This window comes from Enhydra lutris, unplaced genomic scaffold (genome assembly GCF_002288905.1).
Source record: "Enhydra lutris kenyoni isolate GAN:26980312 unplaced genomic scaffold, ASM228890v2 scaffoldscaffold16, whole genome shotgun sequence".
In the NCBI taxonomy this organism is placed as follows: Eukaryota; Metazoa; Chordata; class Mammalia; order Carnivora; family Mustelidae; genus Enhydra; species Enhydra lutris.
In genome coordinates, this window is record NW_019154100.1 from 4,432,528 (window position 1) to 4,458,651 (window position 26,124).

At 42.3% G+C, this 26,124-nt stretch overlaps 1 protein-coding gene across 1 annotated transcript; it reads right to left on the reverse strand.

Annotated features, from left to right (window-relative positions):
- Nucleotides 1–1,134: 1,134 nt before the first annotated feature.
- LOC111147181 lies at nucleotides 1,135–20,409 on the reverse strand. Its single transcript, XM_022503070.1, has 9 exons — nucleotides 20,145–20,409; nucleotides 15,799–15,877; nucleotides 14,837–14,890; nucleotides 13,881–13,971; nucleotides 9,063–9,100; nucleotides 8,892–8,979; nucleotides 7,313–7,402; nucleotides 5,825–5,872; nucleotides 1,135–1,406 (listed from the first exon to the last, which is right to left on the reverse strand). Exons 1-9 carry the CDS (start codon nucleotides 20,407–20,409, stop codon nucleotides 1,254–1,256), a joined length of 906 nt encoding a protein of 301 aa, XP_022358778.1. The 3' UTR covers nucleotides 1,135–1,253.
- Nucleotides 20,410–26,124: the final 5,715 nt, after the last annotated feature.

The window sequence follows — 26,124 nt, forward strand, 5'->3', positions numbered from 1 at the left end:
AGTGCCTTCACCATGATACTGCAATCAAAATCTTAGGCCTACAAGATAAAGGTCCGAAATCCCGAGTCTAAAAGTTGAGGTCCTCCCTCATCTGATATAACATAAATCTCTCCTCTCGGGCTCCCTCCCTGAACCACCTGAAGCACACCAGGGGTGGGCCTGCTCCCTGCCTTTGTTCATCCTGCAGGCGTGACTTTCTGCTGGGGTAAGCACCAGAGACTGGCTCGACCGACACCTGGATTACAAACGGGTGAAGCAAGGATGTAGCCAAATTTCCTCTGGATGGATTTGAAAGTGTGAACTTTTGTATCCTGGTGAAAATTTTCTCATCAAGCATCTCACACCAACAAGGTGTGAGACTCCAGGAGGGATATAAAGATCTGTCTAATCTATGACCTTCAGGAGCATAATCAAACCAGTTATATAAGGTATGTATAAATAAGTCATGGAAAATATTAAGACTTCTTGTTGATCAATGGGTATGGAATTTTAGTTTTGCAAGATGAAAACATTTTGGAAATTGGTTGTACAATATTGTGAAAGTACTTAACACTACTGAGCTGTACACTTAAAAGTAGTTAAGATGGTAAATTTTATGTGTATTTTGTCACAATTAAAATAATTTTCTTAGTAGTTCCAGACAATCAGGAGAGGTGGTTGCTGAGATAAGCCCACAAATAGAGATGGGACAGGGACAATTAACTGTTAATTCTCTCCAACCCCTACTACGTCGCTGCTATTATTCTCTCCAGTCTGACCCCGGGACTTAGGGAAAAGGTAGAACTCTTTAGTTTATCTTACTCTTAAAAAAAAAGTCATATGCCATAATATTCAAGAATGTCCACAGAATGTCCAAGAAAAGAGAATGGGTAAATACATATTTCTGTAATCAAATTTATTCATGTTCGGAGATGTCATTTACAGCTTTAAAGACTGCCTGGTAAACTTCAACAATGTTATGGACATCTTACAAATGTTTGTTAGTATGTAATTATGATACTCATCTCTTGAATTTATAAAAATCAGAAGTGTTCCCCAGAAAGTTTTGCATTGTGCCAATGGAACTAAAAATGTCATAGCTACAGCTACCATCTACTGAATGCTTGGTTTCATTTGACAAAAAAAAAAAATTTTAAAAATTTTTTTAAATAAAAGTTTTATAAAGTGGTAACCTCCACATGTCTCTGCCTGGCAACATGTCACAGGCATCCCTCCTTCCCTCTTTTTAGCATGAACTAGTCTTGGCCATATGACTACCGTCCCAGTCCAATCAGTTGCAAAATAAAAATGAAAAGGTTGATGATGTCCAAGTAGATGTTCAGGGCAGCAAAAACATACTCTTCAGGGTCCAGGTCAGAGTGATGGTGGCGCCCTCCCACCATGAGCTGTACATCCATCACCAAGTACTTAAAGAGAAGAAAGAAGGATTAGCTACCCAAATTGTACCTTTCTATCACATAGGAATCCTAAATTACCTGGAAAAAATATTTTAGCATCACTAAATATAGTTCAGAAAGTCAATTTGTGACTATATATGTTCTTTTTACAGCCTCGACCATTCACTTTGTCCCCAAGTGTGTCTTCAACCTACTACAGCAAGTGTGCCGTCCTCCTGATGCCAGTGGCACCAAATCTGTAAGCCTTCTTTTGCTTTCCAAATGCAGAAAACTTTGGGCCTTTAGCCAATGAGGTGGAGCAGGTGGAACGATTGGACACAGAGATAAACTACAAAATTCCTTGTATTTGTGATTTCCCCACATGTTCTTGCTGAACAAAGAACAAAAATAAAGATGGTCCCTGATATTTAGATTCACACCCAGCAATAATTCTGAATTCTTGAAGCTTTGGATGATACCATTTTTCAAACCCTGACTTTGGGATGGTTTTATGATGATGTTGGAATTTCCAAAACAGAAGTAAGGGAAGATGGAATTTGTAGATGGTTAAATATTTCCCAAAATAAATGTTTAGCTCAGCTACAATAGGTAAAATTAGGAGCTCCTAAAACATCGATAGAAAAGTCAGGCAGACCTCTTGCCTTTATGCTTGCTGCCAGGTGAGCAGCCCCGGGCAGCAGGAATACATTAGAGGAGGAAAAGGGAACAAGTGGGCCCTTACTTCTTTGTATCCAGATTTTAGACTGAGTCTAGTGTGGTGGGGCAGAGCCACAGAGCCCCACCAGACAGATCAATGCTGGCACTATAGAGAATACTTGGGGTTTTAAGGATGCTTTAAAATAATTCATTTACAACAATATCCACATCAGTAAGACCCATCCCAAGAGATTGTGGTATCAGCTCTCTGTGGGCCCCAGTTGCCACTTAGACTGGGAAGGATAAGGAGGAAGGGAAAAAGAGGAGGAGGAAAGGGCACCTCCTGATACGAGCTTTATGCCAGTTCATTACAGACCTCATCCCATGTAAAGTGTGACCAACCCAGTGAAGGCAGGAGAGATTAACTGAGCCTCCAAGAAGGGAAGATCACACTGTGGCAAACGGCAGAGAAGGAAGTCCAACCCAAGGCTGGATGCCAAAGCAGGTGCCGCACCTGGACACTGAATCCCTTCTCCTCACTGCTCCCCTCACCCCATGACTGATGTCAGCAACTTTGGGGGGTGGGAAATAAGCTAGGTGACCAGTCATTCCAGTTTGTCCAGGACTTTAGTGTGTCCTTAGAAACCCTCAGCGCTAGGCGAATCAGGGCAGTTGGTCACCCTAGAAAACCGGCTGCCCAGGAGCTGAGCTTCCAGCCTTCATTTATCACCCTGGCATCCTGACTTCTGTGGAGAAGCACTTTTCTCTCTTCCTCTCCTCTGAACTCCTGACTTTGTCTTATTTCCTCTTATTAGAGGGTAAACAACTTCTAATCGTTTCACAGACACGTCTTGGTGGTTAGGAGTACACCTCCCAGGTGAACTGTTTTTGAAGGCAGACAGAAAAAGTGAGAGAGTAAGATGAGTTGGGATTCAGACCTCCAGGAACATTTGGGGGTAACACCCTGCCTCACCCCTACAGCTCTTGTGGTTAACCATTCCGTCCTTACCCCCCTGAAAAAATTTCAGTTTCCCTCTCCCCTTATTTGTTTAGTGTTGGGTAGGCCTGAGCCTACAAGACTATTTGTTCTGTCTCCAAACTGGGAAGAGAAACACCAATGTACTTTTGCCTGGAAACAAACAATGCCTGAAACAGGACACAAGACATGTAATAGCAGGCATCTCTATGCAAAGGATGAGAGCATATGAGTGAAGGTAAACAAGCACAAGTCAGTTCCCTTCATATCAGCAGAGGGAATAAGAAAACTGAAATGTGCTTACGTAACCTTAGCCTCCTGGTCTAAATTGTTCTGACATTTGAAAATAGATAGGACATAATTCTAACAAAAAAGAACATAACGTAGCAAAATGTGAATATTTTTAAGCTGGGTGATAATGTGCGGAGTTCATTACTCCATTCTCTCTACTTCTGGGTATGTTTGGAAATGCCAAAAATAAAAAATTAAAGAGAAAACCTAAAATACGTGACATGATAAAAGCATAAAATGGAATACCATGCAGCCTTTTAAAGAGAATGAACTCAATCCATGTCTGCCAAGATATGGAGACCATTATTTTTAAGTGAAAAAGCAAAGACAGAACATTCTGGTTTTTTAGGGCCAGTCAAATTTAGCAGTAGGGAGGTTGTATACCAACTTTAGTGACACTAATGTTAATAAGTTTTAAGAACCCACTACCATCCGATCAATCAAGACAGAACATTCTATAAAGTATGACCATTAAAAAAAAAAGATAAGTGTGTGTGAATGGCCAACACAATACTAAAGGAGAAGAACAGAGTTGGAGGACTGATGCTACCTGACTTCTACCTGAAGCTACCTGTAGCTTAAGACTTACTATGAAGCTACAGTAAGCTAGACAGTGTGGTACTGGTGAAAGAAGAGACAAATAGATCAATGGAAAAACTAGAGAGCTCAGAAATAGATCCACATGAATATAATCAACTGACCTTTGACAAAGGAGCAAAGGCAAGACAATGGAGCAGATAGTCTCTTCAACCAGTGGTGTTAGAACAAGTGGACATCCAGATGCAAAAACACAAATCTAGACGAAGACTTTATACCTTTCACAAAAATCAACTCAAAATGGATCTCTGACCTAAATGTAGAACACAAAACTCTAAAAGTCCTAAGAAGATGACATAGGAGAAAACCTAGATGACTTGAGTGTGGTAATGGCTTTTTAGATATGACCCCAAAGGTACAATCCATGGAAGAAATAATGCATAAGCTGGAGTTCATTAAAATTCAAAACTCCTATTCTGTGAAAGTCAATGTCCTGAGAATGAGAGAATGAGACATCGAGGGGAGAAAATATTTGTAAAAGACACATCTGATAAAAGACTGTTATCTGAAATATTTAAAAAAAAAAAAACTCTTAAAACTCAACAATAAGAAAACAATCTGATTTTTAAATGGACCAAAAATCCTAAGAGACACCTCACCTAAGAAGATATACCGGTGGAAAATAAACACACTAGTAGATAATCTGCCTCATATGTCATAAGGGAAATGCAAATTAAGACAACAGTAAGATACCGCTCTTAAAATGGCCAAATTCTGGAACACTTATGACATCAAATGCTGCTGAGGATATAGAACAACAAATTCTCAGTCATTGCAGTGGGAATGCAAAATGGCGCAACCACTGTAGAAGACAGTTTGGCAGTTTCTTATAAAACTAAACATACTCGGGGGTGCCTGGGTGGTTCAGTGGGTTAAAGCCTCTGCCTTTGGCTCAGGTCATGATCTTAGGGTCCTGGGATCGAGCCCTGCATCGGGCTCTCTGCTCAGCAGGGAGCCTGCTTTCTCCCTCTCTCTCTCTACCTGCCTCTCTGCCTACTTGAGATCTGTCTGTCAAATAAATAAAATCTTTAAAAAACAAAACAAAACATACTTTTACTCTCCAATCCAGGAATCATGTTCCTTGGTATGACTCAACTACCCAAAGGAGTTGAAAACTTACAAAAACCTGCACACAGGTGTTTATAGCAGCTTTATTCAAAATTGCCAAAACACGGGAGCAAACAGGATGCCCTTCAGTAGGTGGATGGAACCATAAACCGCAGCACCATAGACAACAGAATGTTACTCGGCACTAAGAAGATATGAACTGTCAGGCCATAAAGGGACGTGGGAAACTTAAGGGCACATCACTAAGCGAAAGAAGCTGTTCTGAAAAGGCTGCAGACTGAATGACTTCCACTATATGACATTATGGAAAAGGCAAAATTTAGAAACAGGAAAAAAATCAGTGGTTACCAGGGGTTAGAGGCAGGGAAGGGATCAAAAGGTGGAACACAAGGGATTTTGAGAGCAGTAAAAAATACTCTGTATGAGGTGGCAATGACAGAATGTGTCAGTATATATTTATCTAATCCCACGGAGTGTACCACACCAGGAGTGAAATCTGATGTAAACTCTAGGTAATTGTGATGTGCCCAGGTCGTTTCGTCAGTGTAACAGATGTACCAGTCTGGTGGGGGATGTGGATCATGAGGGAGGCCATGCATGTGTGGGGGTAGGGGGGATACAGGAAACATCTGTACCTTCCTTTCTGTCGTGCTGTGAATTTAAAAGTGCTCTAAAAATTGTCTTTATAAAGAAAAAGAAGAAGGAAAAGGAGGGAAAGGAGGAGGGGGAGGGTGAAGTCTCCCAGAGGGCTTTCCGGTCAACTCCTGACTCTACTAGACTCTGGGGCTAGCACAGGCTTAGGGACACTGTCAGTGCAGAAACCACATGCTTTGTCAAAGTGAGGGAGAAATGGACTTACAAGTGAGAAGATTATAGTTCCAAGGCCAGCATACAACAGATGCAGCCACTGCAAAGAGAAGAAACAATCGTACATTAAGAACAAGATTCAGAATAATGAAAGGACTTACCTGGGCCATTGCTGTTAGATAAGGATTCAATATTAAGGAAAGTCAAATCCGTGGAGAAATTCATTTTTTTTTTAACATCATGGTCCACAGCATCCACTCCATTCCTTGCAGCAAACAAATGAAAAGCACCCTTGCCAAATCAGTTTTATCAAGTGTTAAACGTCTCAGGCGTGGTAGGGCAAATTGAACATTCTGGATATGTTTTACTTTTTGTGCCATCTCATAACCCTTCTATAGCATCTGCGCCTATACTCAGTTCTTGGAACAAGGTCACTCTGAAAATAGTGCCCCTCAGGTACCCTCGCTAGAGCTGAGTGACAAGAGGTGGAAGACATTGGCTCCAAAAGCAGTGACTCTGTAGACTGACCAGAAACCTTATATGTGACTGGGATCAAACAGATGCACTAGGCCAGTCAGAAATTCTCAGAGTCTATTTTATCATCAGCTGTGCTGGAACTGTTACTCTACAGAGTTGGACAGTCAACTCAGACCAAGAGAGAGAAAGGGGGGAGGATTTCCATTTCTATGAATCCTGTCACTGCTTCCTACATAGAAGTTCCATGAATATCCCCTGTATCTTTGCTTCAAGCTAGTCTGTTCCGTGGAACCCAAATAGCCCTGATCAGAATAGAATGATCTGAATGCCAAAGAGGTTGGCTCTCTATGGGGAGAGGATAAGGAGGTGGTGCATAACATGTAAGAAAAATAATGTCATTCACTCTTCAGGACAAGAAAGCTCATCCTAGGTAAATAGAGCATTCTGCAAACCAGGGAAGATTCTTGGTGAAGGGCATAAATCAGGAGTCAGTGACATAGTGTGGGAGGGGCAGTGTTTCTGGACTGAGCTAATAGTAAGAAAATGCCTGATTACTAGAGTCTGAAGAATTCAAAATTGCCCAAGTCAAACAAGCATGTATACTTACAACAAGGTTGGACAACAAGTGTCCATCAAAGTCTTTCATTTAAATGTAAGATTATATATTGTAGATATTTGTGAAAAGAAGTTTACAGTAGGAACTGGGATTCATCTATCTAGTAGAAAACAGAGTTCCTTAACTGCACCCAGATGGTATTGTAAAGAGTTATGGAACCAACCTAATAAATATTTGGATTATTACTACCACCAATATCTGGGCTACCCACCACCCACCTTCCCTCTCCTTCAGTTGGCACCTGATATGCTACTGGGGTCGACCAGGTCTTCCAGCCCCCAGCAGCAACCCAGCCCCTTTCCTCCCAGAGACATTTCTCCCAGTACAGTCTTCATCTGCTTCACCCCGCTGGGCATCTGCTTCTCAGAGGATCTAGGCCAACACAACCAGCATGTCACCCTACATTTCTAACAGTTCTCTGAAGTTCCCAAATGAGATCCCACTTACATATGATCGTATGAAGAGTAAGAGAATTCCATAGATAAGAAGTACGAAGAGTGAAACAAATAGGATTCCGTTCAACATCGTGAAATCCCACTGAGGAAACATAGCACAAAAAACAACTCAGTTATCATCTATAAGGAACTTCAGGATGTTTAGAGATGCATTTTATACCCATAGACAGACACTGACCCGTTTGCTAATAATTTACCCAGAACATTTCTAATAACCATGGAAATCCATTCGCCCCTACCACGGGAAAATGCTACATTAAAAAGTGTGTTGTTGACTGGAACATGCTTCAGGAGCGAATATGGAGGAAATCACAGGAGCCAAGGATATAAGAGGGTTCATCATACTATCCTATTTTTGTATTTGTATGAAATTTCCCCTACTAAAAAAGCTTCATTGAATAAATATGATGTAAATTTGTATGTCTAGTATGATCATAATTATTCATATTTTCATAAAAGTGTTGTGCACAGAATACAGTAATGGAATGAAATAGACCAATGTTAACTGGGTACCTTTTTCATGTTTCTATGCATACATTTAATAAAAATACACTATACTTTCAAAAATTATTACTAATGATTCTTTTGTTATTTTGAAATTCATTAATATGTTTTTTGGTTTCACCTTTTTAATAAATCAGGGACCAAATCAGCCTGGGGAAGATGAGGATTCCTTTTTTTTTTAAGATTTTATTTATTTATTTGACAGAGAGATCCCAAGTAGACAGAGAGGCAGACAGAGAGAGGGGGGGAAGCAGGCTCCCTGCTGAACAGAGAGCCCGATGTGGGGCTCGATCCCAGGACCCCAAGATCATGACCTGAGCTGAAGGCAGAGGCCCAACCCACTGAGCCACCCAGGCAACCCCTAGATGAGGATTCTTTTAAAGGAAGGGGAATATCATCTTCTGACCTGAATAAAATTATGCAGCAAAAGAAGACCCTCGAATCTACGATTTTTTTTTGTCAGAGTATTTTCCCACTTCCTCTGTTTCCCCTTCACTCCCTAGCCTTTGCACACCAAGAGAGTCATCGGAAGTATTAACTCTCCAAGCGAGGTTCCGAACCATCAGCACCACCTGTGCAATGTGAATTATCTGGCCCACGCCCCGGAATTTCTGAAGCAGCCACTCAGGGTGGAGCCAGAGGAACCTGTTTTAACAAGCCCTCCAGGTGATTCTGATGGCCATTAAAAAAATGTTTGTCTACAGCTGTGCATTCAGTACTTGTGGCTCGTGGGCGTTTGAAGTATGGCTGAAGTGACGTGGATTTGAAATTTAGTTCAAAAAAAGGATGTAAAGCAGCTCAATATTTTCTAGCGATTCCTGAAATGTTAATATCTTGCATATATTCGGTTAAATAAAATATAGGATTAAGATTAATTTCACCTGTTTTTGTTTTCTTTTTTAACATGGTTACTAGGAAAGTCAGACGCCAGAAGGCAGGGAGGCTGCGGAGGTGAGGCCCGCAGGATAGCAGTGAGCAGGAGGGAGGAGGGTAAAAGAGTGGGTCAGGCAGAGGAGCTCACACCCACACACTCCCTTAGGAGAGGAACCGGTCCCGGTGATACATACTTTTGTCTGAAGAGCAAACAAAGTGAGCGATAACGTCACCAGAGCGGTTGCTGCTGTTGCCCATAAGATTTCCTCGGCATTGTAGAAACTGAAACCAGAGACTGTGATTACTGTCCACACGCACGCAAGGAAAAGCACGCACGGAAAAGGAAACGTGTATCCAGGACTTACACTGATATGGCTCCGAGCAGCAGACCTTGAAGAACTGTCTGAAAACAAAACGCATAGCAAATCAGAACCCCAATTCCTGAGGGCCCAGAAGCCAGAGGAGAGGGTTGAAGGTGCGGATGTTTCGGGCAGGGTCGAGGGAGCGTGTGGAAGCATGGTAACCCTAGTGTGCAACGCTACAGGGAAAATGAATTGTTGGAAACAAACCGTGGAGCTAAGCATTTTCCTAACATTCCCCCAAGGCTGACAAGATTCTTTTATTAGCAAAAATTCTTAGAACACAGGAGTATCTTTCAACGTATCTAGTGAATAAAAGATATATTCAGTAGGAATATCGAAACCATAATAATGACAGGGTTTTTTTGTAGACCATATTCTCATTAATCCAATGGGGCCAACTGCACAGCATCTTAATTTATCAAAGCAGGATATGCTATTTCTACTGATGCTTCACCAACAGCCTTGGCACCGACATTTCCTCCAGTGCTTGGGTGAGAATTAAAAACTCCAGACCTCAGGTGAGGGACGAGGATGGAGGCCTTTCCGGCCCTGGAGATGGGGCTCGAGGGCAGTTCTCCGCAGAGCGTGGAGCTGCCAATCCTGGGCTCAGAAGCCAGCTGCACCCGGGCTGAATGAGGCGGGAGCTTGCCCAGGGTCTGACTGCAGCCCAGGCCGGGGCCGTGTGCAAGAGAGGAGAGAGGCCGTCAAGCCAGAGGATGAGACCAACCAAGGCAACAAGGATGCACCCAGGTGCACAGCCAGGCTCCAGCATGGCAGACAGGTGGAGGGGACAACAGTGAACAATGGCTGAAGGATGACATTCCCCAGATGGTAGGGCGGCTCCACCAGAGACAAGTCCAGAGCCTTGGCTGACCCTCTGGTCCATGGCAGGAGCCAAGAAGGTAATCCTTTTGTCGCCGGGAGTGAAAATGAAGATGCATCCTAACTGTGGTGCGGGGACTGCTAGAACAGCTTTGAACTTCTCCAGCTGGCCCACGTCATCCAGCAGAGGAGACGAGAACTATGGCCATCCCCAGAGTCCTGGATGTATCTCTGCTTTTTCCAAACCCAGTGAGTAGCTGCCTGATTCTCTACTTTGTTCAATTTACCAGAGCCGTCTTTCTTTCCAGTATAGGTTTAAAAAGCTGTGTCTGTTCCATGTACGCATGATATTTTAATAATGTGCTTGCTTCCAACCTTCCTCTTGAGATTTTCTTCTTCTACTTGCTCTGTTGCTGCATGTTTCTCCATCTTTTGCAGCACATAAGTGTGTGTGAGAGACAGCGACAGAGGAGAGGATGGTGGGAGGAAGATGGGGGTTAGAGACGGAGATGGAGCGGGAATGGTTTAAAGTGGAAAATCCCCCTTCAGTTTTCCCAAGAGGAGAATGAGAAGTCAAACCCGCCTAATGACTTCAAGAGTGCAGAACATGGGCTCGAGGGGTGTAAATGCTACGGGACAAAAGCTGTCTTCAGTGTTTGTGTTTTCATTTTCCCCTCAACCCCTTTCCTGAAATGGTTTTCTCCATATATTTCCTAATACTTAGTCAAAACAAAAAGTTGAGAAGATATAACTAATTCTTCGCCCCTCTACAATATTCTCTTAAGCTGTTACTGCTTTGAGATACACAACAAAACCTCAGAGATGAGAGCTTCCTTTGAGACCAATACCTTGGATCTCTTCTTATAATAATTTAAATTTTTTTTCTTGGAAAATTTTAAAAAATCGAAAGTTTTTGGAAAAGTACCTCCCTTCCCCATCCTATTGCCTCTGCTCCAGGATTCCCAATATCTTTCTATGTCTGGCTTTTAGCCCCCACTCCTTCCTGAGTGTGATCTGGGCAGGAACTGGGAGACCTCACCTGCTCCCCTGAGCAACGAGCAGAGTATCTACGCCAGGTAAAGGCCTGTCAGTGCTCTGGCAGCCAAGGAAATGCCCACATGTAGGCACCAGAGAGCTCGTCTTCTCCAGCCTCGGGTGGAGGCTAGTCTTCCCAATATATAAATCACGCTGGACACTGCACTATATGGATGCTGAACATTGGCATGTGTCCTTCCTTTCTTTGACCACCAGGCACAGACCCAAATCTAGGCTCATCACACTCAAGTGCAATAGGACAATGAATTTTTTTAAATTTTTAATTGAAGTATTATTGACATAAAATATTGTATTCACTTCAGATATACAACATAGTGATTTGACAATTATATGCCCCACAAAATGCTCACCACAATTAGTATCATCTGTCATCGTACAAAGTTATTGCAACATGATAGACTACGTTCCCTGTGTCGTACTTTTCATCCCTGTGACTTATTTATAACTGGAAGTTGGTACCTACTAAACTCCATCACCTGTGTTTCCTAGCCCCCATCCCTCTCCTACAACCACCAGTTTGTTCTCTGTTTTTATGAGTCTGTTTTTGTTTTGTTTCTTTGTTTTGGTTTGTTTTCTGGATTCCACATATAAGTGAGATCATACAGTATTTGTCTTTCTCTGTCTGACTTATTTCACTTTGCACTTAACCTCTAGGTCCATCCATGTTGTCACAAATGGCAAGATTTCATTCTTTTTATGGCTGAATAATACTCCATCGTGTATAAGTACCATCTCTTCTTTATTGATTCATCTGTCAGTGGATGGTTAGGTTGCTTCTATATCGTGGCTGTTGTAAATAATGCTGCAATAAACATAGGGGTGCACATACCTTTTTCAATTTGTGTTTTCATTATTTGGGTAAATACTCAGAAGTGGAATTACTGGATTGTATGGTATTTCTATTTTTTTTAAGATTTTATTTATTTATATGACAGACGGAGATCACAATTAGGCAGAGAGGCAGGCAGAGATAGAGAGGGAAGCAGGCTCCCTGTTGAGCAGAGAGCCCGATGCGGGGCTCGATCCCAGGACCCTGGGATCATGACCTGAGCTGAAGGCAGAGGCTTTAACCCACTGAGCCAGCCAGGCACCCCTGGTATGTCTATTTTTAAAACTTTGGGGAAACTCTATCCTCTTTTCCACAGCGGCTCCACCAATTTATATTCCCATCAACGGGGCAAGAGGCTTCTCTTTTTTCCACATCCTCTCCAACACTTATTATTTCTTGTCTCTTTGATAGTAGTCAATTCTGACTTGTGTGAGGTGATATCTCATTGCATTTCCATAATGACTAGTGATGTCAAACAGATCATCTCTTGGCCATCTGTATGTCTTCTTTGGAAAAATGTCTATTCAGTTCCTCTGCATTTTTTATTAGATTTTTGTGGTGTTCATTTGTGTATCTAGATAAGTAGGAAGGTAGGTAGGTAGATATACATATATATGATGTATATACACTATTAACTCTTTATCAGATAGGTCATTTGCAAATATCTTCTCCTATTCAGCAGGTCACCTTTATGTTTTACTGACGTTTCCTTCCCTGTGCAAGAGCGTTTTAATTTGATGTAGTCCCGAATGTTTATTTTTGGTTTTGTTTCCCTTGCCTGAGGAGACAGATCCAAAAAATATTGCTAGGGACGATGTTCCTGAGTTTACTGCCTAAAAGTTCCTTTTAGGAGCTTTATGGTTTCAGGTCTCACATTTAGGTACTTAATCCATTTTGAGTTTATTTTTGTGTCTGCTGTAAGAAAGCAGTCCCGTTTCCATTTTTCTGCATGTGGCTGTCCAGTTTTCCCAGCACCGTTTGTTGAAGAGACTGCCCTTTCCCATTGTACACTCTTGCCTTCTTTATTGAAGATTAATTGACCATATAGTTGTGGGGATATTTCTGGGCTCTCTGTTGTGTGCCATTGATCTACGTGTCTGTTTTTGTGCCAGTACCATACTATTTTGATTACTACGGCTTTGTAGTATATCTTAAAATCTGGGATTGTTACACCTCCAGCTTTGTTCCTCTTTCTCAAGACTGCTTTGGACTGCGTAGGACTAAGCATTTTGTATACCATCTAACCACTGGCTTTATTTTCCTACCCTTATTTTTTCCCTTTCATCAGATTTCCCCACCAATTTATCTTATCTTCTTATATTGTAGGTATTTTTATAAGCTACCTCAAATCCGATATGGAATCAGATGAAGAATTAATCACAATGGGAGGGTGCTGACATCCTGGAATCCTTGTGAGCAGCAGGAAAGGAACTGGTGGCAAGAGAAAGAGCCACACGTTTTCTGTCGCCCAGAGCAGCACTGATCCACACAGAAAGGACCCACGTGGTGAGGCCTTGTGAGTAGAAGCCCCACGGAAGGCGCTATGAACCAGCAACGACACCATGCCTGAGTGAGGAGAGGAGAGCTAAGGACCTGGAACTCCCCAGTCCCCAGCTCTCCTGAACTGAGATGCACGGTGAGGAAACAGGGAGAAGCTGAGCTGAGCTGGGTTTCTGCGCCCAGTGAGACTCGAAACAGAAATAAGACACATCTTACAAAATAAGGAAAATTACACTTCTCACCCACGAGTTTGTGAGCCAAATGTAAAAACCCATTTTCCATAACAAAATGGGTTTGTGGCAGCTGGCACAGTAAGTTAGCTGTTCCTGAAATGCAGCCCGGACTCTGAGAGGGCTCCCCTACGTGGCCTCTCGAGGCAGGTTTGCCCAGGGTCCCCAGATCCTCTCCCTCAGCAAAAGGGTGTGGGTACGGTCTCATAAGTAAGTTTGCGACTTTGTTATTACAATCAGAATCCAGCCAAGAGAACATCTCACAAATACTTTCTATCTGTATTATTCCACAAGAAGATTTTCCACAATAAAAGGCATGGAATTACTAATACGACAGAAATAGATTTCAGAGGCGAGCTACAAGTGCTAATAAAGTCTACTTACAAATAATCCCAGGAGGATGTAATTCACAGGCACCTGACGGCGGAGTTTCCCACAGCAAGCAAGTACAATCAGTACAACAAAAAATGCCGGCCTGAGGATAATTTAAAGTCATGTGTTATTTGCTTCCAGTGATTATATCATATGATATAGGTAGATAAATAGAGATGGAGATATGTTACTATATATTATCATCTGATACTAAGTGTAAACAAAAATATATTCAGATGATTACCTTTGCTTTTTTTTTTTTTTTTAGCTTTTGAAACTAACTTTGCTCATTGCCAGCCATAGAATTTTTAAAATTTTTATTTTGAAATAATTATAAATTCACAGGAAGTTGCAAAAGACAGAGAGGTCCCGTGTATCCTTCACTCAGTTTCCCCCAATGGTTCCATCTTACATATTTATAGTATGATACCAACACCGTTAATTTGACATTGGTGCAATGTGTGTGTAATGCTGTGTCACAGAACTATGACACAGATCTGTGTAGATATGTGTAACCAGCACCACAGTTGAGATTTGAAACTATCCCATCACTAAAACATAAACAAGATCTCCCTCATGCCATCCCTTTGTGGTAACATGCACACACACCCCCTAGCTCCTAGTAACCACTAATTTGCTTGTTTTTTTTATCTCTATAATTTTGTCGTTTCCAGAATGTTATATTTTTTTTTAAAGATTTTATTTATTTATTTGACAGAGAGAGATCACAAGTAGGCAGAGAGGCAGGCAGAGAGAGAGGAGGAAGCAGGCTCCCTGCTGAGCAGAGAGCCCGATGTGGGGCTCGATCCCAGGCAGCCAGGATCATGACCTGAGCAGAAGGCAGAGGCTTTAACCCACTGAGCCACCCAGGCGCCCCCAGAATGTTATATCTTTATTAATTTTTAATAAAGAACCTCAATCAGTAGTTGGTAGAAAAATCACTTTTTATGAAATCCAAGAATACTTACAAGATTGCGTAGGTGAACCAAGCATTCATGAGCACCCAAGTTTTTAAACCTTTCCTGATTAAAAAAAAAATACAGTGTTAAACAATAAATTGTTTCTTTTTCTAACATAATATTAAGTAGAAGTAAAACAATCTCATGACAAAGGAGTAAACCTTAAATGATTGACAATGACAAATGAGTGAAATAATCAAACCTAGAACTATACCTTGCTTCTTAAAATAGACTCATAAAAAGATAGTCATATAAGTCAAATCTGTATGAATGTAAATGTCCCGGGGACATTTTTATTTTCAAAAAAAAAAAAATACTGAGATCACTATGTGTAGAAAGTGAAAAGAAAAAAAAAATCAACCTCTTATGTATTTGTTTTGTAAATGGAGATTTTCATGAGCTAGGTTTAAGCAATGATGGCTCATAGTCCCTGAAATATTTTCTGCATTTAACAGTGTTCCAAGTCTCTGCGGCCTCCAAAATCTCACCTTTTTTCTTTAAAAGATTTTATTTATTTCTTTACCAGAGAGAGAGGGAGAGCGCACAAGCAGGGGAAGCAGCAGGCAGTTGGGCTCTCTCTCTGCTGGGCAGGGAGCCCAACGCAGGACTCAATCTCAGAACCCCGGGACCATGACCTGAGCCAAAGGCAGACACTTAACCGAGTGAGCACCCAGGTATCCCTTCTTTTATCCACTTTTGCCTGTGGAAATAGCTCAGGGAAAATAGAAAATAAAATAGAGCCCAAATAAGAGTAAGACAAAAAGATCTCGGCTTAGGAAGCTGAAGCAAAACTGTAGAAATCTACCAATACCTCTAAGAGTTGCCTCAGAAACAACAAAGTGATAGAAATATCGTATCCTATGGATGATTAAGAAAAAATAGATAATGTTTAATGATCAGAATTAAGTTGATTCAATAAAAATTAAGGTGAACAACTTAGTATTTAATTTACATCAGTAACAACAACTTACCAGAAAAGAAACACGCTGACAATTGCCCCAGTGACCACCAACTGAGCTGACAGGATCAGGAACACTTTTATAATGAAAGCTGAAGAGACAGAAACATTATTTTTATGATACCATATTCAAAAGTAAAAATAGAAATGTAATTATCTATTTGTGATGCTTAACAAAAAGGATATTTCCTGTGACTTTTTAAGGTTGGGAAAAGGAGCACCAGTTAGAGTCAGCAAATTGAATAACCACAGAAATACAGCTCTGAACACTTTGTGGAAAATACTCCATTTGGATTGTTACAGGTGTTTTATTGGCGATCTGAGGGTTTACCCAGGGAAGCCCCAAAATCTAAAAGACAAACAGGGATTGATTGCTTACTAGTCACACCCCATCCTCCTTAGGACCCACAGTGACCTGAAAGTCTCTGGATGTTGCAGGCCATCGTGAGGGGTCCGGCTCCACCCGGGGACACAGGTACAGAAGGCAGTTAGCCCTCCGAGACGGATGCAGGCTGCGGGCCTTCTCAGAGCCTTCCCACCTCTTCTCTCGCCAGCCTGCCTGCCTGCAGCAATTCCCTTCCCTTCCCTTCACCTCGAGCAGAAACTAAATAAATGAGGAATTATAAGGAAGAACAAGGAGGTCGCAGCAGCATGCCAAAGCCAAGTACAGAGGATTGTCAGCATCTCTTTTTGCTTCCTCCCCCCTGCACAGCTCTTCCTGGAGCCCTCCGAATACGGTGTTAAATATGATGACAGTGAGCTGTTTGGTAGCTTTGTCTCCATTTTAAAAGAGAAAAAAATTCTGCTTGGAGATGACTGACAGGATTGTCAGCTGTGTCCTTTTTCTGGGTGGTGTCAACGTATAGGAAGGGGGAAAACAAAGAAATAGGATTGAGCTGTCTTAATCACAATGCCAGAACATATGTGCCCCAGTGTGGGCTGCCTATATTAAGATATTCAGGTGGTCAACATTTATTGCACATCTACTATATATCAGAGACTGGGAGGGAATAAATATTAAATGTGGCCCAGCCTTAAGACATAAGATTGTTAGAATAGAATCGACAGTCCAGAAATAATCCCTTATATTTATGGTCAACTATTTCTAACAAATGTGCTAGAACAATTCAAGGGAGAAAAAATAGTCTTCAACAAAAGGTGCTGGGACAACTGGACATACACATACCAAAGGAATGAATTTGGACCCTTTCCTCATGTCATACACTAAAACTAGTAGTTTAAAATGGATCATAAATGTAAGCATAAAAAACAAAACTCTTTAAAAAAAAAAAAGCAAAGTCTTGGGGCACCTGGGTGACTCAGTCTGTTAAGTGTCCAACTCTTGGTCTCAGCTCAGGTCATGATCTCAGTGTCTTGAGATCAAGCCCCACATCGGGGCTCCGCACTCAGCACGGAGTCTGCTTCCCCTCTCCCTCTGTCCTTTGGTCCCTCCCCTGCTCATGCATTCTTTCTCTCTTTCTAAAATAAATAAATAAATAAATAAATCTCTTTTAAAAAGAAACAAAACTCTTGGAAGAAAGGATAGACGTAAATCTTTGTGAGCAGAAATTAGGCAATGATTGCTTTAGATATGACACCTAAAGCACAAAGAAAGAAAGAAAGAAAAAAAAATTGGATTTCATCAAAAGTAAAAGTTTTGTGCTTCAAATGATACCATCAAGAAAGTAAAAGTGAAAGAAAGAACTAACAAACTGGGAGAAAATATTTGCCAATCATGTATCATGATACGGGACTTATACCTAGATTACACAAAGAACTCTTACAATTAAAAAACAGGCAGATAAATAATTAAAAATGGGCAGAGTTTGTGTAGTGCTCCGCCCGCTGACACTGGGCTTGGCCACATGATTTGTCTTGGCCAATGAGACGTAAGCATGCGTGAAGCCAGGAAAGGCTTGACAAGCTGCTTGCACAACAGGGCTTGTCTACCTGGTATACTTTTCCTTGGGAACCAGGATGATGATGATGATGAGAAATTCAAGTCACAAAGAGAAAGCCTACAACCAACACCAACTTCCAGCCGTGTCAGGGAGTCATAATGGCCACTTCAGCCTCAGCTGCCATCTGATTACAACTGCATTAGAACCCCCAGTCAAGACCAGCCCAAGAACTACCCAGCTGAATGCAGTCAATCCACAGAATCGTGAGAGATAACAAAATGGTTGCTGTGTTTTGGGCAGAGGACTTGTATAGATATTTCTTCAAAGAAGATACTAAATGGTCAATAAATTTGTGAAAAGATGCTCAACATCATTAGTCATTAGGGAAATGTAAACAAAACCACGAAGAGAGGGCGCCTGGGTGGCTCAGTGGGTTAAGCCTCTGCCTTCGGCTTGGGTCATGATCTCAGGGTCCTGGGATCGAGTCCCGCGTCGGGCTCTCTGCTCAGCGGGGAGCCTGCTTCCCCCTCTCTCTCTGCCTGCCTCTCTGCCTACTTGTGATCTCTCTCTGTGTGTCAAATAAATAAATAAAATCTTAAAAAAAAAAAACCACAAAGAGGTATCACCTCACATACACTAGAATAGCTATAAGAAGAAAGACAATAACGAGTGTTGACAAGGACGTGGAGAAACGGTCCCCCCTTATACACTGGTGGTTAGAATGTAAAATGGTGCAGCCGCTATGTTTAACATTCCTCAGAATTACCATATAACCCAGTGATTCCTAGGTAGCTACTACCCAAAAAAAAAAAATGAAGATACATATCTATACAAAAACTCAAATATGGATATGGATCATAGCATTATTCCTAATAGCCAAAAAGTAGAAACAGCAAATGTCTGTCAGCTGAAGAATAAATAAACAAAATATGTTCTAACAAGGCGTTGGAATACTATATGAGCATAAAGAAGGAATGAAGTTCGGAAACATACTACAAAATGGGTGAACCTTGAAAACCTTATGGTAAGTAAAAGAAGGCAACCTCAAAAGGTCACATATCATAGGATTCCATTGATGTGAAATATCCAGAACACACAAATTCATAGAGACAGAAAGTAGGTTAGTGGTTGTCAGAGGCCAAGGGGCAGGATGGGATGGGGATTGACTGCCAATGGGTATGAGTTTCTTTTTGTGGTGATGGTTGCACAACTCTGTAAATATACAAAGAATCGTTGAATTGTACCCTAAAGAAGGGTGAATTTTATGATCTGTAAATTGTATAAAGCTGCTTTAAACAGTGATAGCTCCCCAGCTGCATAGCTTTTCATCCATTACCCTGCTATACTTTCCCTGTTTCCATAGGACTTTCATTTTTTGGCATACCATATAATTTTTTTAAAGTGGGACAGGGCCCAGTCTCTGCTCTCCAGGAGAGACAGACCCAAATAACTAACTCTAATGGTGATGAGGAGGTCTTCACCTGATTTCCTCATGTGTTAAATGACACTACAACGCCTTCATGTACAGAGTTGTTGTAAGGACTAAATGCAAAACTCTTCTTACACAACTCCCGGTGCTGAAGAACTGGCACTGGGGGCAGAGGTGGCTCATGGCTCCATTCTCCCTGGCTTCCTCACCACCCAATCCCTATCTGGTTAAAAAGGACAAGTGGCTCAACCAGAAAGCTACAGGTGGAGGTGGCTGTGAGATCCCGGCAGGGTCAATGGCATGCAAGTGGAAATTCTTGGGTATGGTTTCTAGGAAAGCCTCTGAAAAGAATTTGGCTTACTCTCAGGCATTTATCCATGAACAGCACCTCTTGGAGCTTTCGAGGCAGCAGAGCAGGCTTGGCCTTTCTTTGCCTTTGCCTTTCCCTACCTGGAAAGCTAGGGATCCAAAGGCATCTTTCCAGGCACAAGATGGGGGATGAGGGCCACAGGGAGACACAATGGGACTCAAAGCTCACAGTCCACCTTTAAGTTGTCCAAGCCCTAAGAAGGTCTAAGGAGGACACACTGGTCATGCCTTGAACTGCATATTTCATGGAAGGAAAAAGACATTTATTGAAGCCACAGTTCTCTAGGTTTCTACTGCTCATAGCTGAATGTATTTCCCATACAAAATTAATATCTAGGGGCATTGAATTAATATGCTTTAAAACTAAAGCCAGTAACATAGCATCACCTTGTAGGGAGGTAAGAACATTCTACAGTCAGTGAGTAATTCATATTTCCTCAGGGAACCACACATTATTTGCCATAATACGTTTATTATGAATTTCTGAATACCCTGGACAACTTAGGGGCCATCTCCCACCACAGCCCTGTATCATGTTTCATGGTAAAGCATGACTGGGAAAAACTAAAGGTCAAGTTAAACCTCCTAACAATCCACTCTGTGGAAGCATTTTGAGAGAACACTTGCTTTTCTCTTCCAAAAGGATAATTTTATGCTCACCTCTGCGGATCGATGCATCTGAGAATGGACTGGCTAAATTATTGCTCTCATCTGGGGTGGTCTCATCTGAAATTTGTACCACATAGACATCCGTTCGCTCTCTCATCTTTGAATGTGGATTCCCGTGAGTTTTTTGTGGCTCAGAAGGTGCAGATGTGGAGGACTGACCAGACTTGATTTGGACGTTACTATCTGCTGCTTTCCGAACCAGATGATGATGACCTCCAGAACTAAAGTCTGTTGGTTCACTGGCCTCCAAGTCCATTTTCCTGGAGGGGGAGAATTGTTATTCAAGTCCTGTGCTCATGACTACTACAATCTTAGCATTCTCATAACTTTCAAATGATTTTTTTCTTTTCTCATCTTTTAATTAAAAAAAATTATTTTTTATTTTTTAGTAGGCTCTACACCCAACATGGGGCTTGAACTCACAACTTTTAGATCAGGAGTCACATGCTCTACCCACTGAGCCAGCCATGTGCCCCTCAGATGATATTTTCTTAACTGTAACTCCCTTAGCTCAGGACTTACCAAATCAATACTTAACAAATATTTACTGGATAAATGATGAACAAATACTTTTAAGATGAGGCCTATAGAGTGAAATAACTTGCGTTTTATAATGAAATTAATATGTTTATAAATTCATCCGCAAGGAGTTCGTAAGTTCCCTCTTATGTGCCAAGTGTGGAGCTACCCAGGTCACCTCTACCTTCAAAGTACTTATATTTTGGAAGAGAAGATAATAAAACAAGCAGTGGTATAAAAGCCAAAATAAGCAGGGTCAGGAATGATGGAAGATGATACAAGAGCCCCTCATAATGTCGGTAGGAACATGCAGGACATAGAAGAGGTGGTCACAAGCTTCCTGAGAAAGTCAAGTTTCATCCAAGACTGGAAGATGAGTAGGAGGAGGAGGTGGGGAAAGGTTTTCTAAGGCAGGGGAGGCAGCCTGGACCAGAACTGGAACAGAGAGGGCAGGTTCCAGAGCAGAATGAGGTTAGACAGAGGGCCAGTTAGGGCAGGTCAGTGAGTGACTGGCAAGCAAATCCATCCTGCAGGCCATGGCCACAGCAGGCAGAATGAATGGCCCTCCCCACCCACAGATGTTCACACCCTAATCTCTGGGACTTGTGAATGTCACCTCACATGGCAAAGGGAACATTGCTGATGTGATGAGCTAAGGACTCTGAAGTGGGGATAAGATCCTGGGCTCTCTGGGTGGGCCCAACTGAATCACAAGCGTCCTTATGATCATACTTATAAGATGGAGGCAGGAGGATTGGAGTCACAGAAGGAGAGGTGACAACCAGAGCAGAGGTCGGAGTGACAGAGCTGCTGTCTCTAGTGATGGAGGAAAGGGCCATGAGCCAAGAACGCAGGAGACCTCAGCAAGTTGGAAAAGGCAAGGACAGGTATTTTCCCCTAGCTCCTCCCAAACCGAATGCTGGCACTTTTAGGCCAGTGAGACCGATCTGGGATTTCTGACTTGCAGAACTGTAAGAGAATAGATTTGTATTGTTTTAAGGCATTATATTAGTAGTGGTTTGTGACGGCCATAGGTAACTAATACAATGGGGGAGTTACTGAAGGTTCTCCAGCAGGGGACCATGGAGATCTGACTAGAAAGACTGCACTAGGGTGTCTCAGTCGGTTAAGCGTCTGCCTTCGGGTCAGGTCATGATCCCAGGGGTCTGGGATCGAGTCCCACCTCGGGCTCCCTGCTTGGCAGAAAGCCTGCTTCTCCCCCTCCCTCTGCCTCTCCGTCTCTCTCTCTCTCTCTCTCTGTTTCTCATTAATAAAAAAATAAAATCTTAAAAAAAAAAAAAGACTGTAATGGGCACAGTGTGGAGAAAGGACCAGAATAAGCAAAGAGACCAGAAATCCAGATGAGAAGTTACGGTGGCTCTGATACAGTGCTTTGGAACAGAGCACAGTTCTTAGAAAACCAGTACGAAATGAACCAAAAATGGCAAAGAAAAGCCTCCCATTAGCTTCACAGAGACATGAAGACTCAGACAAGCCCCTGTTCCTGGCCTCCTGCCTCACAAAGAGGAGTCTGAGGAGACTGCCGAGAAAGCCAGGACTTGGGCAAACCATAGACCAATGGGAATGGCATAAAAAGAAGGTCTGAACAGAACACCACACTCTTGGAAAGGCTGACTCCATTTTATATAGATGTCCTTCTCAAATTAACCTATAAATTTTACAAAATTCACTGAGATTTATTTTTCATACTTGAAAACGTAACTCAAAAGTTCATCAGAAAGAGTAAATATATGAGGATAATCAAGAAGAAAATTGAAAGTGAAGGATTCTGGGGAGCTGGGGAGTACTGACTTACCTTATTGGAAACCAAAACATCATGAAGCTACAGGATGAAAAGCATGGTTGTAGTATGTCAATAAATAAACAGATCGATGGGATGGAAGAGTTGTAAGAAATAGACCCACGTGTATATGCAAATTTAAAATTTGATAAAGGGGGGTGCCTGGGTGGCTCAGTTGGTGGTCAGACTCTTGATTTTGGCTCAGGTCATGATCTCAGAGTCATGAGCTTGAACCCCGTGTCGTGCTCTGTGCTCAGAGGGGAGTCCGCTTGAACTTCTCTCTTCCTCTCCCTCTGCTCCTCCCCCACCCCACTCATTCTCTGTCTCTGTCTCTGTCTCTGTCTCTCAAATAAATAAATAAATATTTAAAAAAAAATTTTTTTAAAGGTGGCATTTCAAATTATTGCCCCATAGTATTGGAACAAGTAGCTGTGCTTAGAAAACAAAGTTCAATAACTATTTCACGTCTTTTACAAAAATACATTCCAGATGAATTAAAGATATTATATAATAATAGCCATAGATATTCTACAGGAAAATATCAACAAGTATTTTTGTAAGCCTTGTAAAAATGATACCATAAAGGAAATTCTTGCCAGATTTGGTGTACAAGAAGCACTTTTAATATCATTACAAAAAGAGACCAATAGGGGCGCCTGGGTGGCTCAGTGGGTTAAAGCCTCTGCCTTCGGCTCAGGTCATGATCTCAGGGTCCTGGAATCGAGCCCCGCTTCAGGCTCTCTGCTTAGCAGGGAGCCTGCTTCCCTTCCTCTCTCTCTGCCTGCCTCTCTGCTTGTGATCTGTCTGTCAAATAAATAAAATCTTTAAAAAAAAAGAGAGAGACCAATAACTCTGAAATGCAAAAGTATGAAAATAAAGCATGCAATGTTTACTATACTGTAAGAAGAAGGTTTTATTTTTAAGATTTTTTTTTTAATGTATGTATATGACAAACAGAGATCACAAGTAGGCAGAGAGGCAGGCAGAGAGAGAGGAAGGGAAGCAGGCTCCCTGCTGAGCAGAGAGCCCCGTGCAGGGTGAGGGGGGTGGGTCGATCCCAGGACCCCGGGATCATGACCTGAGCCGAAGGCAGAGGCTGTAACCCACTGAGCCACCCAGGCACCCAAAAAGAAGTTTTTAACAAGGAAAAGATGAGCAACTCATCAGAAAGATGAGAAAAGAATGTTAATAGGCAATTCATAAAGGAACTTAAAGTGGTCAATAAACTTAGGAGATAATACCTCACAAATAACAAAGAAATGCAAATAAAAACAATTGTGTACATTTTTCCCCCCAAAAGTAAAACAGATAATTTTCAGAGTTGCAAGGGTGTGGAGAAATGGATAACCCAGGGCCACATTCTGACCTGTGGGGGTCCTATATACATTTGCCTTTGAGGGGACCCTCTCTATAAAACAATATTTAGATGTACATTTTATGGCTGCACTGGCATAAAAAAATACGATCCAGGCTGGATTCATTATACATTATTTATTCATTATTATTATATTCACTTTTTTCCTCCTGATTGTAAAGGAAATTGAATTATTTTCATGATGCTTAAACCCATGTCGGGCCCTAGGCAACATGCCTCCTGTGCCTGGAGGCTAAGTCAGCCCTGAGATAACATCAAGCAGTTGACCGGGTGTAAACCTTTCTTTTGTCCGTAATTTGGCAGCATCAGATTCAAAATGTGCATTACGTTATACCCAACAATTACATTTTCAGGAACTTACCCCATAAAACTACCCACACAAATGGGCAATGATACATATTTAAGACAGTTCATTACATTATTCACTGTAACTGCAAAAAAAATTTTTAAACAGACTAAATCAATCCTTAAGAAATGGTTAAATTGATTTTAGCAAAGAAAAGGAAGGTATATATGGATTGATGTCAAAAGTTTCCTCCGACGCACTGTTGAGTAAAAAAAGCTCTAGTAGAGAATAATATGTGGTAGGATCGCTTTCATGTCTTATACATCACACACATACACATTTCCAGAAGCTGAAGAGATGTAGGACAAACTGTTAATATTCTTAGCTCTAACACTGCAGAGCTGGGGAGTACACTGAGTTGTATGAATTTTTATAATGAGCATTTATTATTTATACTAAAAAGATATTTACATTTTGAAGAGAAAAAGAAATATTTCTCTTTTTGATAAAATCTGGAGCTCCTCTGAGGAAAACTGTCCTCACACTCAGCTGAGAAGCACTGAAAGATGCCGGAACACCCAAACTGGTTTCCTCCTTGGCGGTCCTACAAATCAGAACGGGGGGCGGGGGGGGAGGCAGCGAGAGAATTTCAAAGCACTCAAAACCAAAACCAAACAAAAATCAAAGACAGCTGAGTTTTCCTCATGAAACTACAGTTGGCTGGTGCCTTAATCATAAAATGAAGCATTCACCTGGTCCTCAGAATTCTTTCTTGCCTCCAGAGCCAGTGGTCATCCCAAGGACAGTCGGGCCCTGGGGCTGAGAAAGAAGTTCTGAGTGACAGTTAGGGGAGTGGCAGTTGGAGCACCGGCTGGGCCAGGGGTCCTGCGGCCTAGAAGAGGGGCTCCCCGTCAAGTCTATCTGCTGAGACTCCTAGTGCTCTAAGGCTGTATGCTGAGTCTCAGGGAGGCCTACGCCTGAACCTCCAAAGCCAATGGCATGTCAGAGTCCTAAACCCTTAGCCCAAGGCTTCCAGAAGACCTGGTGTCCTTACCTTCTCCTGAGCAGGAGGAAGATACTTCAGAAACCTCACTAGGGACCCTGAACAATTATTTCAAATAAGTAAGACTTGGTTCTGACAAAGCAGGCACTGGTTTTTCTGGGGGATGATAACGCACCCCCTTCCCCCCATGGTATAGGGAGATGCCTCCCCCGGGCTGCCAGCCAATGAGCCCAGGAAGCTTGATTCAGGCTGCCAGGTGAGAGAGTCAGACGACGGGGTAGCTGGACAGCAAGGAGAGGCATGGGGACAGATGCTTGTCCTGAATGGAGACTGCTTCTGAGAACAGGCTGACTGATGTATTAACCCACCCATTAAACTACCCATCAGGGCATGCCTACTATGTGCAGGGCAGAGAAGAAACACAAAGAGGAAGAAAGCTAAGCTTCCTGTCCTCGCATGCTCACAGTCCCGTGGAGGAGACATGGATGCAAAGCCACACCGTAAGGTCGGCAAAGGAAGGGACAGAGCAGGGAAGCTATGTCAGGGAGTTGAAGAATGGAGAGGCATCCTGAGCCAATTCTGGAGAGGACAGGCTGGGGTGGGAAGCGTTGGGAGGGAGCACATTCCAGGGAGAGGGAACAGCCTGAGGACAGGGCACGGGTCTGGGAGCCGTGGGACACCTGCACAACAAAGTGATGGCATTAGGTTCTCACAGGGAAGGTATGTCTGGAGTGAGAGATGGACAGCATGAGCCCCTCCTGAGGATGAAAAAGGGAAAGGCTGGCAAGCATGTCTGCCTGGGCTCTCCTCTCCTGCACCTGCTGGCAAGTGTCACAGTTCTCACTCACGCTCTGTCCCGTCCAGTCTCTCTCCCTGGTTTGTCCCCTGTAGACAATTTGAGTTAATTGATGTTTTCCCAAGGTTGCCTGTCAGGAGGGTATAACCAATGACTTGACTGATCTGATAAAAAAAATGCTTCGTCTTCTT